Source organism: Bombina bombina, chromosome 9 (assembly GCF_027579735.1).
Source record: "Bombina bombina isolate aBomBom1 chromosome 9, aBomBom1.pri, whole genome shotgun sequence".
NCBI classification, from domain to species: domain Eukaryota; kingdom Metazoa; phylum Chordata; class Amphibia; order Anura; family Bombinatoridae; genus Bombina; species Bombina bombina.
In genome coordinates this window covers 187,073,219-187,088,931 of record NC_069507.1, presented here as the reverse complement: position 1 = coordinate 187,088,931, position 15,713 = coordinate 187,073,219, and the positions used below count along the sequence as shown (strand labels likewise).

Here is a 15,713-nt window from a genome sequence, read left to right as displayed (position 1 = left end):
ATATATATATATATATATATATAAAACATATCTGCATAAGCCATCTGCAATTGAGATTCAGAAGAGGCAGTGAATTTAAAAATACCCTGTTTCAGACCCAGATAGCACATGCATTTATCTAACAAACTAAATAGGACCTACGTGGGCTGTCTAGTTGCCTGCAACAGAGATCTTAATCCCCTCATGTTACACTGCTCCCAGACTGTAAACCTCAAGATTCTTATTGAACCAGGATTAACCTAGACTCTATTACGGTTATTACCCATGTGAAACAGTCTAGGAAAACAAAATAGCATACTGCATGAAGAGAGAGTTGGTTAATCTCCTGTTACCTCTCATCCTTCTAAACACTCTAAACATCCTTCCAAATAAATCTCATAGCTCTCTACTGTCAGTCACAAGTAAAAACTGACAATGTCAGTCAGGAAGTTGAATAAAACTGACAAGGCCACTAAACCTGCACCAATGGATACATAATTCAAATACTCCAAGAACAACATACAAGAACCTCTAGTTATAGAATCTAGTTATAGAATCTGAGATAGAGGCTGAGATAGAAAACAATTCACAACCCTGCTAAGCAGATTTAACACCAGCGAAAAAAAAAGCAGACTTAAAAACCCTAGTATCCAAACAGTACATAGCAACCAATTTTGAGAAACTGTGGGACAAAATAGATAATCTACATACTATGGATACAAACAGTCTGACATACATCAAAAATGATGTAACTACTCTAGGGAATCAAGTAGAAACCTTAGAAAATGACAAAGAAACACTGGTAGATGATGTCTCCCTAGTCATGGACACCCTATCCTCCCAACAACAAATGATACTAGGCCTACAAGAAAAAAATGGAGGATATGGAGAACAGAAGTAGGAGATCCAACATCAGACTCAAAGGAATTCCAGAAAAAGTTATTGCCAAGGATCTTCCTCCCTACCTCCAACAACTCTTTCACACTACGCCGACACAGAATACCTGATAGAACGGTCGCATCAAGCTCGCAGAGCAAAGCCCAAAAAAGATCAACCACCATGAGACGTAATAGTCAAGCTACTAAGATTTCCAGACAAGGAAAAAATTCTGAATGCTGCCAGGAGGAATCCAACCTTCAAGTTCCAATGAACTGTAATTCAATTCAACACTACAATGGCGGAATACATTCAGACCTCTAACGGCCTTGTTACGGAAAATTAAGATCCCCTATCGCTGGGGTTTTCCCTTTGCCTTATATATAGCGAAAGATGGAAAGATGATTACTATCACTTCTACAAAAGAGATACAGACATGTGCAGGACCCTAAACCTTGAGGTGCCCGATCTACGTGAAGACCTAGATCAAAACAAGACAGCAGAAACCTCAGGCCTACAGATCACTTCACAAAATTCAACCTTGACCAGGGTCACCAAAAAGAGACCTAAAACCTGAACAATTGACATCTGATGGATCCTGACAAGGACAATACCTACTCCTTAAGAGGATTAGATGGAGTTGTTTGATTATTGTTTCACTACAATCTTACTTATATATCCTTGTTATGAAAATTAATCTAGACACTGGCATGCCTAAGAATAGACGCCCGCCAAATAACCTTTATTAATTATCCCCTACAAATGTTGATATGTTATAATCAACCCTTTTTTTTCACAGCACCCGAACTTTATGACACCAATTGTTTTACACATGATATGTTTAGTTCTTTTAATTATTCTTATTCAAATGTTCTATACATTGTTTCCCACATATAATGTTGTGCTCTTATGTAACTGTACACCAGAAGTTTACTTTTCCATAGAAACAAATACTCAGGATGGTTTAGAGAACACGCTACTATGGAGGGAGCCAGAGGGGACTATAGATCTTGACAATATGATGGGTAAGACCTCTAGGGAGAATAGGGCACAATAGTCAGTCCAGATTAGCCAAAGATGCTCATTGAGCCTTTGCTCCATATTTCACACACCTAATAGCAGCCCTTATAAAAAACAATGTCTATTCCTAAAACAAATCTGATCTCACACAAAGTGAGAGGTCTTAATTCAATACAAAAACCTCAAAGCAAACATCGGGGGCTGAATTATAAAGCTCCGAATGGAGATTGATGCCTCTGTTTCCGCGCGAGCCTTCAGACTTAAGACCGCTGCTTCATAACTGGTCCGCCTGCTCTGAGGCTGCGGAGATCAATCCGCCCGATCCTATACGATCGGATGATTGACACCCCCTGCTAGCGGCTGATTGGTTGCATATCTGCAGGGGGCAGCATTGCACAAGCAGTTCACAAGAACTGTTTGTGCAATGATAAATGCCAACAGCGTATGCTGTTGGCATTCATCGATGTCTGTCGGACATGATCCGCTGAGCGGATCATGTCGGACAGACGAATAATAAATCGGCCCCATCAACCCATTTTACTAAAGCACAAATACCAAAATACTGGACTAAAGACTATGCATTACACTACCACTCTACGACAGACACAAAAAAGAGGTGTCTCAATCCTAATCCATTCTTCACTTCATTTTACACATAAAGAGACAATTGCTAATAAAGATGGTACATTTTTACTGGTTCAGGAGAAGATTCAAGGTACAGATATCTTATTATGCAATATAAATGCACCCAACGAGAAACAAGATGTGCTTTTTCTTAATATTTCCAACTTACTTACAGGCTGGACAAAAATGAGGGTCATTTTAGCCGACAATCCTTGAAAACAGCTCCCCTCATACACAATCTAAGAAAAAAATGAGACAAAACTGCATAGCCAAATCTATTCTTGACTCCCCATACCCACATAATTTGTAAGATACTTGGACAACATTATATGGTAACACCACAGATATCACTTACTTCTCAGCAGCACACAACTGTTATACTAAATTTGACTTCATATTCACAAGCCAGATCCTTCAGCCAACGCTTCTGTCAGCCAACATACATGCATGCGTGTGGTCAGACCATTAAGTAACCCAACTTTAATTGGGAGACATATGGGAACCGAAAAGAGAAAAAACCTGGACCTATGACCCCTCTTGTATGAAAAACCCAACAATTAGAGGTAATTTATCAAAAGCTATGGGAGAATATTGGCAGATTAACCTAGACACCACAAATAATCCATTATTTACTTGAGCAGCTCATAAAGCAGTATTCAGAGAACTGTTAATAAAAGAAAAGACCCTTTAAAAATAAAGTGAATGCTCATTTAACACAATTACAGTCTGAAATTGAAACCCTAGAAATAGAATATAAGCTCACCCAATCAAAACATACTCTACAAACATTACAACAAAAGAGACAAACACTACTTACACTTTTAAATAACAAATCCATCAAAACAGCCTATAGATTAAAGACTAACTACTTAATATTCGTCAACAAACCAGACAGATATCTAGCTAAAAAAATAAGAGATAACTATCAAGCTATATCTATACCATCCATACAAACAAGCGATGAGAGTGTAACTTCCCACCCCCCTGGAAATTGTTGACATATTTGCTAGCTACTATAGCAAAATTACAATGGCAAAAAAGTCCAACAAAATGATCACACCCAATCATTACTACAATACATTTTGGATAAAGCCAACATTAACCCTATAACAAATTGATTTGAGATAATGCTAGCCATAAAAGATCTTAAACCAGGGAAGGACCTGGGCCCCGATGGGTTCTCAGGCGAATATTACAAACTCTTCAAATCGGCATTAGTCTCTCATCTGGTCAAATTTGCTAACTATATCATGAAAGGCAGAGAACCTCCTATGGACCTGCTTCTAGCTAAAATTGAGGTCATACCAAAACCTGGGGAAAATTCTAAAATATGTTCTAGCTACAGGCCCATATCCCTAATCAATCAGGACATTAAAATTGTGACAAATGTTTTAGCAAATCGACTTAAACATATCCTGCTATCTATCATTCATCCTGACCAAGTGGGATTTATCAAAGACAAGGAGGCCCCAGATAGTATACAAAATAAATACTGACAAATGTGAAGCCCTCCCTATAGCACTACCTAATCATACCATTAAACTAATTGAAGCAGATTTTGATTTTCAAATGGACCAAAAATTAGATCAAATATCTAGGGATTAAACTGACTACCCATTCAACAAAACTGTATAAGGCAAACTAATATTCCTCTATATAAAGCAATTAGAGAAGATTTAAACAAATGTAAAAGATACAATTTCTCGTGGTTTGGTAGATTATCCTCTGTCAAGATGAACATTCTCCCTAGAATATTGTATTTATTTAGAGCTCTACCGATCAAAATTAATATACAAGAGCTGCTATCTCTTCAATCAGATATTTTAGATATATAAGAGGAACTAAAACTGTGAGAAGTCCCTCTCAGATCTTAACACGCCACAGACAACTTGGAGGGGTGGGGTCCCCCAATCTTCATGATTATTACCTAGATTAGCTCAGAATTCTATACTATGCAGAAAACAGGAACATCTAATCTGGACTAAGGGCCGATTTACCAAGTGGTCAACCGACCCCAATGCTTCTAATTCCGCGCGAGCCTTCAGGCTCGCCAGAATCAGTAATTAAGAAGCAGCGATCTTAAGACCGCTGCTCCTTATCTCATCCGCCTGCTCTGAGGCTGCGGACATCAATCTGCCCGATCGAATACAATCGGGTTGATTGACATCCCCTGCTAGTGGCCGATTGGCCTTGAATCTGCAGGGGGCGGCATTGCACAAGCAGTTCACCAGAACTGCTTGTGCAATGTTAAATGCCGACAGCGTATGCTGTCGGCATTCAGCGATGTCCGCCAGACATTGATAAATCGGACCCTAAATTGGAATCAGACATAAAGGGATTTGAATCAACGGAAGACATTATCTTGGATACAAATAGAAACAAACATGAACATACTCACCAAAGCCCAATCACTAGCATATCGACATTACACTGGTCACTTACACTTAAAGAGGAAAATGTATTGCCAGCATACTCTTTGATAATGCCCCTGAAATTTTTAGTCCCCAGAGATTACAGAAGTCTCATTGATAAATGGGAAAACAAAGGCTTATATAGAGTGGCAGGCTTTATAGATAATAATAGAATATTAACCATCACACAGCTTCAACAAAAGATAGAACCCGTCCCCTTACAGTGGTTTTTATATCTACAAATATCCTCTGCTCTCCACAAGTACACAAAACCATTAATTTCACCCAAGACTAGCACTACTATGGAAACTTTCCATAGTGGTGCTAGGTTTTGGTGAAATTAATGTTAAAGATTATGTAAGACCTCTCACAGATCAAAAAGCTATATCCTAGATATATATCAGCATACAGTCAGTAAGAATTAAAGTCAAATTTTCCAGTGTCCTCAGATGGGAGGCAGATATCACATGGGAAATGGACATAGATAAGTGAGATCAGCTACGCTTCAATTCCTGTAAAGGCCTACTCAGTGCAGATTTGGAAAACTGCATCAAAACGGGTTTCCGTTGGTACCTTACACCCCTAAAAACAGCACACATGATAAATGGGGGATCTAGAAACTATTATGGGGATGCACAGAACTCGGAACAAACATACACATGTGAAAGTAAAAAGAGTATGACTTGATCTAGGGACATTATACACTCGTTTTTCCTTTGCCTAAATGTTTTGTAAATTATCTATTTATTTAGCCCATAAAGTTTTGTTTTTTTAAAAATTGATAGTTTTGTTTATTTTTAAACAACATTGCTCTGATTTTCAGACTCCTAACCAAGCCCCAAAGTTTTAGGAGAATACCGACGTATACCTACTCCAGCTTGCTTCTGTTTTGTGTAAAGGGTCTTTTCATATGCAAAGGAAGGGGGAGGGGGGTGTCTGATATTTCCCACTTGCAGTGGGTGTTCCAGTAATCTTTTAAAGGGACATTCCAGTCAAAATATAAATGTACATAGATTAATTACATCTTTGAATAGAAACATATTTGCAATATACATTTATTAGCAAAAATGCTTCTAGTAAAAGTTATCACTGTTTTAGTGTTAACATTTTTCTCTGCGCGTGCATGTGAAGCATAGCTAGATATTGTTACTGCACCCACATTTTAAATAATGCAGCTGCTCAGATTATCACTGGGGCTTGTTTCATGTCAGCAAGTAACAAATTGAGTCATTACCAGATGCTACACATACCTTAGGCTCTCTGAGCAAGTGCTGTGTTTAAAATGCTGGTGCACGGTGCATACTTAAATACACGTTTGAAACAGCTATAGCTTTTATTAGAAGCATTTTTGCTAATGCATGTATATTACAAAATTTCTTCTGTTCAATACCGAAATGCACCCACGTGGTTTCCAATTTTGGCTGGAATATCCGTTTAAATAGAGCTAAAATGGAAGCTTCTAAGTAAGTTTTTAAATGGTTTTACACTGGATTTTTATATCAGTGTCTGTGCATATTATTCTTTATAGTAGTGTCTATTACAAGCAGTTATAAGAAAAATTGGTGTATACTGTCCCTTTAAGCTTACTGCAGATAACCCTTTCTATCTATCTATCTATCTATCTATATATATATATATATATATATATATATATATATATACAATATGTATATGAATTTATACCTAACAATATAACACCTTAACAATAGTGATGAATAGAGCTCTAATGAATCAATATCATGTATGCTATTACAGCTTTACACTGTCTCCAGTGTTTTGCACATGTGCAAGATAATAAACTGTTCACAAATAGTCTTGAAATAGTTGCAAATATGTCTTAAATTAAATTTTCACGTTTTATCAAGAACCTTGAGGTGACGAATTTGTAAAGTTAAAACTGGCCTCGAAAAGGTGTTGAAAACTCACTAGAAAATGGATTGTGGTCAATGAGAACATTTTGTCCCCAATGTAATTTTTTTTATATTTTTATTAAAATTATAATAAATAAAATTGCAGACAATAGTATGTGAGAGTGTATTTCCCCAAACTGTTTAGTCAAAAGAAAGAAAGGGTAATATAAATTAGGGCCTTTGGGTATCATTTTATAACTTTGACGTTCTCCTACGACCTCTTCTTAAATAAATGCACATTTAATTATGTGTAAAATGACTTAGGAGCGCCTAAAACAGGCTAAACTGTAATGGATAAGAAAGATTTAATATCACCAAATAGGCATTAAAAATAAAACATAAAACAAATATACTAAAAGTATAACATACAGATATATATTAGTAATAGTAAATACGCGGATCTGCTAATGAGGGCACATTAGGAGTCAATTTGATTAAAAAAACGAATCCATAAATAATCTGAGTGAATGTGATAGTCCCCAATTTGATCCGTGGGCGTGAAAAAATCCTCCCAAGATAATGTCAGTGAAAAAAATAAATCCTGTTTAAGGCGCTCCTAAGTAATTTTACACTTCTGATTCCAGCCTCCAGAGCTTGATAAATTGACCCCAATGTATTTAAACGTGTTTTGGATTATCTCTTATGGCCTAATTCCTGTGGAGGTGCTCTCTATTTGTTGGTCTTTCCTTTCCACTATTTTATCTCCTGCTGATACCTGTACTACGCCATGTGGCGTCATTGTTCGTTTTCTATTTGGAGACCCCAAGTGTCCTGTTGCACACGTTGCCACTGATATCATTATATTCCCAGACACATTTCTATGGGTGCAATGAGTATATATTAGTTAGTATGTTTGATAGTGTATTAACTATTATATTTACAGCATGACTATATTGATAATGTTTCTCTATCAAAATAGGCATTTTAATAATATATATATATATTTTATCACCTTATTTATTTTCTTAATAGTCTTTGAACTTATGTTTTGTTTTTTTTTAGGGCCCATCAAAGGGTCAATTTATTTGTTTTTCACATTCTATCCATACATAAACATACAATCGGCAAAAAATATAACCACATATGTTTAATGTTATGACATTTTAACTATAATGTGATGCATCAAATATTTTTATGTTTATTCAAAATAAATGCTGAGAAATGTTAATAAATGTAATTGTTTAAGCATGCTTTATATGAGGTGTAAATAACACACTCTTGGATCCTTGACATGTGGTTGTCAGATACTTAATTTCTTTGCTAATTATGGCTTTCCACAGTAAAAAAACAAACACTTTGTGATTATCTTATTATAAAAGCGGTAGAGAACAAAATAAGGAAGATATAACTTCTGATCTCTCATTTTATTCTACTAATTAGTAAGTAAATTAAGATATTCAACATTATATTATGATATTGTTACCCCCCATGTAAGAATAAAATATGTATACAATTATTATCATCAGTGTCGCTATTGCGGCTTTGCCACATGCATGTTAATGAATAAAAATACTTAGAACTCAATAGTATTAAAACAAGTATTTTTCTTTCATACAGGTGGTGAGAGTCCACAATCCATTACTCTTATGAATTACTCTTATCTACCACTAGGAGGAAGCAAAGATTCCCAAACCCCAAGAGCTCTATAAAAACCCTCCCACCTCACACATACCTTAGTCTTTACTTTGCCTCCACTGGAGGTGGTTGAAGAATAAAGATGTGCATTCAGAGACAGGGGTTTTCAGTCTATATTGTGGCCTGGTTTCCCTTCAGACTACAGTGCTTTTCAAAGGCATGTATATGGAATAGGATTTGTGAATTTTATTTCACCTCATGGCACATTTTTCATAAACCCTCTATAATTGGTCACAGGGACTTGGCTTTGCCTCCTTTTATGGATCTACAATCTTCTCACATTTTATAACCTCTGCTGATATGTTTCAGTACTGGTTTGGCTGTCTGCTGCTTGTTTGCTTTTGAACGAGGGTCTATTAGTAAGTATCTTTTATTAACCTTTAGACACTCTTATAGCTAAGTTATGGACAAATTTTTAAGTATATATATATATATATATATATATATATATATATACTAATATATATGGCCCTGGCAAAGATCCTTTTCACTATTCCCTTAGAGTTTTGAGAGTGCCGGCTTTTTTGGTATGCTTAGTTTTTATTTTGCATGTCAGCTTCTAGATCAGGATTGCACACTTCGGGTTAACACTTGTCAGGTTAGCACTTGTCCCTTTAGTCTTTATACAGTTCACTTGCACGTCAGCCAGTTTAGGCACATGTCAGGGTTTTTTCCTGTTTTGTTTGCCATGTGCTGCTGGCAGCCATTTTACTCACCTCTCTTGCTGACTCTGGTGCATACTGTGTGATGTTGCTCAATTCCTGCACTTCCTTTTATGGCCAGACTGGTGTACATCATCAGTGTGAGACAGGATGAAGTCTCAGAATTGTGATGTCATCACTTACTATTTAAAGGGCCTCTGTTCAGTATGCTTTGCCCTTGCATTGTCTCAGACCTGTTTGTGAGAACTCCTGTGTATTACCTGACTGTCTGACGTCCCTCCTGGTTCCTGATCCTTGGCTTGTTCCTGACTCTGCTGTTCTTCTTGTTCCTGATTCCGGCTCGTCTGACTACTCACTTTGGCGCCTGACTCGGCTCATCTGACTACCAGCTCTGGTTTTGATTCCTGGCTTGTTATTTGACTTGTGGACTTTTTATTATTTTTTGCTATTAATAAAGGTGTGATTATTTTTGCACTTCTCGTCTCAGTCTGATTCCTGGCACCCTGACAGCACATTGGGTTAGCACACGTTCATCCTCATTATTTATTGGCAGTCCTTGCCAGGAGAGCCTTATGACTTAAATCCTGGTCTGCTGATATGATGTATAAATCTAGACTATTATCTCTTTCCTCTCAGGGAAATAAGCTATTTGGTTCTGATTTACATTCCATTATATCTACTGAAAGTCTATAGGGAAATCCAAAGCTTCTAATTGTTTTCCTTTTGTCAGAATAGGTAACCTAAAACTGTCTCCTCTGCTCTAAAGGAAGGCACCTCTGGTTCAGTCTGGAGACCTAATGCTAACTGGAACAAGTCAAAGCTGGGTAAACAAATCTATCTATACTACCAAAACTGCAAGAAGGTGCAGCCCCCAATTTAGAATATCTGGTAGGGGGCAGATTAAGCCATTTTTTTCAGGAGGCTTGGTTTCAGTCTGTCTCAGACTCCTGGGTTCTAAATATAGTTTCTCAGAAATATCAAGCTTTTTTCCAGTCTGTCTCAGATCTGGAAGATTTGGGAGTGATTGTTCTAGTTCCTGGGATTTTATTAAAAACTCTTCATTGTTCCAAAGAAGGAAGGTGCTTTCCGACCATTTCTAAATTTGAAAGTTTTGAACAGGTTTGTAAGGATTCCATCTTTCAGATTAGAAACCATTTTGGCTATTCTGCCTTTTGTTCAGAAAGGTCAGTTTATGTCCACAATAGATTTAAAGGATGCTTACCTTCATACGCCTATTCACAGAAATCATTTCCAGTTTCTGAGGTTTGCCTTTCTGGACAGGCATTTTCAGTTTGCTGCTCTTCCATTTGGTCTGTCTACAGTTTCAAGAATATTCACAAAGGCTCTGGGTGCCCTTTTATCTGTGATCAGGTCTCAGAGTGTTTCAGTGTTTCCATACCTGGACGATATCTTGGTTCAAACTCCATTGTTTCCTTTAGCAGAATCTCATACTATCTGACTCTTGTTGTTTCTTCTTGGTTGGAGGATACATTTTCCAAAGAGTTCTTTGGTACCCCAGACAAAGGTAACTTTTTGGGGTTTTTCAAAGAGATTCAGTATCCATGAGTCTTTCTCTAACAGAGCAGAGCAGGATAAAATTGGTGTCAGCTTGTCTAAACCTTCAGTCTCTCTCGTTTCCCTCAGTGGCTCTGTGTATGGAGGTCCTAAGTCTATTGATTGCAGCCTCAGATGCAATTACAATTGCTCGATTTCCTATGAGGCCTTTTCAGCTTTGTATGCTGTGTCAAAGGTGCAGGGATTATACCCATCTGTCTCAAAGGATATTGTTGGATACCTGTACAAGTCAGTCTCTAACGTGGTGGCAGGATCATCAGTTTATTATTCAGGGGGCTTCTTTTGCATATCCTACCTGGACTGTGATCACTACAGATACAAGTCTCTCAGGTTGGGGAGCTGTTTGGACAGCACAGGGAGTTTGGGATCCTTGGGAGATGAGATTACCAATCAATGTTCTAGAACTATGTGCAAGCTTGTCCTCTGTTGAAAGTGAGTCTCATCTCCGTTTCCAGACAGACAATGTTACAGCAGTAGCTTATGTCAACCATTAGGGGGGAAAAGTTATCTGGCTATGATGGAGGTGTCTTTGATTCTCACATGGGCAGAAACCAAATCTTGTCAGATTCTGTGGGGCAGCCACCCTGTTACTTGCCTGCTCTCCAACATATAACTTCATGGCCACTACAAGGTGCCCATTACGCTCCACACCTATGGGGGCAGATTAATTGACCTAGCAACTGGGAAGTCAGAAGCAGTCACATATATATATATATATATATATATATATATATATATATATATATATATATATATATATATCAGGCCTCAAAATTTCAAGTCCTAAAATGCTAGCCAGGACAAAATATTTCTTGCCACTTTTAATTCCACCCACACCACACTTACTACTTCACCCCCTCTTTGCATATGTTAAGCCATTGTGAAACATTTTGTAATATTGTTTTTATTTCATACCATAACAAATTAAATAATGCTGCATACAGTAATAAATTAATAAAAATAAGTTAATAGCAGTTAGAAAAAAGTTGAAGAGAACAGCTGGATAGAAAAAGGAAGTTGTTGAGTGCAGAGATTGCTGACAGTCATGGAAGGTCAAAGCAGGCCTGTAGATTTTTTATTTTTTTTAATAATTATCATCTCTCCCTTCTCGCTCTTAACTACCTTTCTCGACTCCCTCCTCTTTTCAGTCTCTCTTTTTACCCTCTCCTTTTTCTTTCAGGCCAGGGGGCATATTTAACAAAGGTCTTTCGGACCTGATGCGACAGTGCGGATCAGGTCCGACAGACCTCGCTGAATGCGGAGCGCAATACGCTCTCCGTATTCAACACTGCACCTGCTTGTGAGCTGCTGGTGCAATGCCGCCCTCTGCTTGCACTTTCATGGCTAGATAATATAGATCAAGGATTGGGAACCTTGGAGTTGGCCCTCCTGATGTTTTAGAACTACATTACCCCCTTCTGAGGTTTCAGAACTACATTACCTATGATGCTTAGGCACTCTGAAGTCCAGTTGAGCATCATGGGAAATGTAGTTATGAAACATCTGGAGGACCAAGGCTCCACATCCCTGCTTTAGATAATAGTTTTAGCACATAGTCCAAAATGTGTGTGTCAGTGCTGCAATAGGAATGTACTTTCTGCAAATACAACGTGCAGGCTTTGCTACTTACAACCTGCCACCAGACTTCAGATTCAACATGCACTACATTCACCCGAAAATGTATGTAAGTGTTAACAAAGGTTGTCTGTGTGTGTTTGAAAGGGAAACCAAAAAGGGTTGTACAGCATGTGCTTAATTAATGTGTGTGTGAATGCTTGTGCGTGAGTGTGTGCATGCGTGCATGTGTGTGTATGTAAACCTACCACTATATTGTTATAAAAAAGGGAAAAATAAACAAGAAAAAAAGCTGACTTTCCTAAGCTATCATTACCTAACTCTATCTCAAGGAGTTGATCACAGTTAAAGGCCACTTACGCAAAATGGTGTCTATATACAGTTTTCGTAGTGGCCTTTTCCTCAAAAACTAGTGACAGAGTTAAAGGGACACTAAACCCCAAAATTTTCTTTCATGATTCAGGTAGATAATACAATTTTAAATAACATTCCAATTTACTTCTATTATCTAATTTGCTTCATTCTTTAGATATCCTTTGTTGAAGAAATAGCAATGCACATGGGTGAGCCAATCACATGAGGCATCTACCAATCAGCAGCAACTGAGCATATCTAGATATGCTTTTCAGCAAAGAATATCAAGAGAATAAAGCAAGTTAGATAATAGAAGTAAATTAGAAAGTTGTTTAAAATTGCACGCTCTTTCTAAATCATGAAAGAAAAAGATTGGGTTTCATGTCCCTTTAAATATAAAATGCCATGGATTATATTTACTAGCTGCCGAGTTTTTCATGTGCTGGAAAAACTAAAAGCAGAAGTATGTAAACCCTGTGTTAGAAGAAAACTGATGAGGGTTTTGTAAAATGCTGATTTTTATGGTTTACAACTGTTTGTAACTAGGGAAACACGGCCGTGATATGTATAAAATGAGGGTCAATCCCAGTCCTTTAGAAAAATGCATCTAATGATTTTGAACCGATAAACACCATAAAAGTCTATGGGGAATTTTGTAGATTTGAAAAGCTTTTCTAAAGGATTTTGCTCAACCCCATTATTAGATGTATGAAGCTGAAATACTTATTTTTTTCTTATTATAATTAGGAAGTAAACTTATATAAAATAATTAAAAAAAAAATCTCAATACAGAATGAAATATTCTTACATCTGGTTCTCCACAATCGCACTGTTCTCCTTCTTCAATGTATCCATTACCACACCTCTGTTCTCCAATTGATTCTGTAACTTCAGGCATATTATAGAGACACATGCCCACTCCCTTTTCCAGGCTGTTGTCCAAATCTGTCTTGCTGCAGCTGCTAAATACTGTAGGGAATGGGTATCTGCAGAAGAAAAAAATTCTGTTAAATGAGTCAGGTCTTTGATATTATACAGAAATGATTTCTAATAATTTAGAATTTGTAAAGTGCAAGGTTAGGTCAAGATGCTATCACCGCAGGACCTGTGTGAAATATCCCAACCTCTGTGTTAGAAAATCATTTTTGTGCCACAGTAGGGAAAAAAGGAGATGTCACAAATGTGTTTATTGGATTTGTAAAATATAAGGACTTTAGGAGGCTTGCTCCTTAAAGTGACATATGTGGCTTATATTTTATTCCTTAGACAAACACATTTTTTTTTATTTGCTGCACCAATGCCAAAATGTGCCTTTCACATGATTATAATATTGCTGGCTTCTAACCAGCTGGCAAGCAAATAGCAAACCTCATTTTGTCCCTGAAGATAGTGGACCATGTATTTATTTCTGATTTACACCAAGGTAATAATTCAGCAGTGGGACAAGTCAAAGGCATAAGGCAAACTGCTAATGAGTTTGTTTGGTTATTCAAATGTCTATTGCAAATAAAGGGAGAATAACAAAACACTTAGTGCAAGTTCCTTCTATAATATTCTGTATGTGAAATTTAAAATCATGCTGCAATTCATTAGAGTATATATATATATCTTGCATTCTTTGCCCTAAATAACTATCTGTTGAAAACAGGTAAACACTAGATGGCATTTGCATTCGGACAAATGCAACCCCCCCCCCACCTCAAACACTAATTATGCTGTATTTCTTACATTAATTTCAAAAAGAAAAATTAGTGGGCCCTTTAATGAGTGAATGAAGGAAAACTGATGGTACAGTAAACAACTAAATCCTTCCTGCGTTCCATTAAAGGGACATTAAACATATAAGCACATTCTTAAGGTTAACCCTGCTTCCCTCTAGTCATGGGTGCTGCCATGATAAAATTTAGCAGTGTAACCTAGGTTCCAAATGGCAGCAACCATGATGAAAGGGAGGTTCATGAAATCTATTTAGTGTTTAGTATCCCTTTAAAACCATTAAAAGGGGGTAAATGCTTTTCTGCAGGCAGGAAATAGTTCAGATTTATGCAAGTCAGGTGGTGGGAAATGGAAAAGTTCATATTTACATTATTCATTAAAGGGATACTAAGCACATTTTAAGAAACTTTCTAATTTATTCCTATTATCAAATTTTCTTCGTTCTCTTAAAAGCAGGAATGTAAGCTTAGGAGCCGGCCCATTTTAGGTTCAGCACCCTGGATAGCGCTTGCTTATTGGTGGCTACATTTAGCCACCAATAAGCAAGGGTAACCCAGGTTCTTAGCCAAAAATGGGCTGGCTCATAAGCTTTACATTCCTGCTTTTCAACTAAAGAAAGAAAGAGAACACAGAAAATGTTATAATAGGTGTAAATTAGAAAGTTGCTTAAAATTGCATGCTCTATCTGAATCATGAAAGATAAAAAATTGGGTTTAGTGTCCCTTTAACTATATCCGGCAATTTCATTGTCAAGTGAATGATTTTTTTGTGCTGTTGCTGGCTTGTAGCAGTAACACTCACAGTGTATTTGAATTAAAACTAATCAAATCCACCAGAGTGCTAATGCTACAAGCCAGCAACAGCACAAAAAAAGATAATTTAGGAGTTACATTTCCATTTAAGAATTAATAATGTTGTCAAAGTTCAGCTGAACCAAATGACCCCATGAACTAACCTTGGAAGTAAAACATTTTGATGACAAATTATTTGTTTGAAATTTTTGTCTGTGCACATGTCTATTAAACACATTGGTAATGACAAAGTTAAAAGCTGCAAACTTTAAGAAGCCAATCAGAGGTGGCAGTTGCTCAACTCCACAAATTGCTGGCTAATTTCTGCTTGGGAGCTGCAAGAGAGACTTCTCCTATGTAAGAGTTAAACACATTAGGTTTTGTAATGTTTTGAAGGGACAGTCAAGTCAAAATTAAACTTTTATCACTCAGATAGAGCACACCATTTTGAACAACTTTCCAATTCACTTCCATTATCTAAATGTGCACAATCTTTTTATATACACACTTTCTGATGCACAAGCTGCTAATGAGCATGTGCAAGATTCACAGGATATACTGTACGTATATATGCCTTTTGTGATT

The 15,713-nt window shown here is 37.0% G+C and overlaps 1 protein-coding gene across 1 annotated transcript in view; it reads right to left on the bottom strand.

Annotated features, from left to right (window-relative positions):
* Positions 1–15,713, bottom strand: part of ADAM12 (ADAM metallopeptidase domain 12) — a 510,388-nt gene that overhangs the window by 189,430 nt on the left and 305,245 nt on the right. The window contains exon 9 of the mRNA XM_053692967.1: positions 13,430–13,607. Coding sequence (XP_053548942.1) covers positions 13,430–13,607 — 178 coding nt within the window. The remainder of the gene's footprint in view (positions 1–13,429; positions 13,608–15,713) is intronic.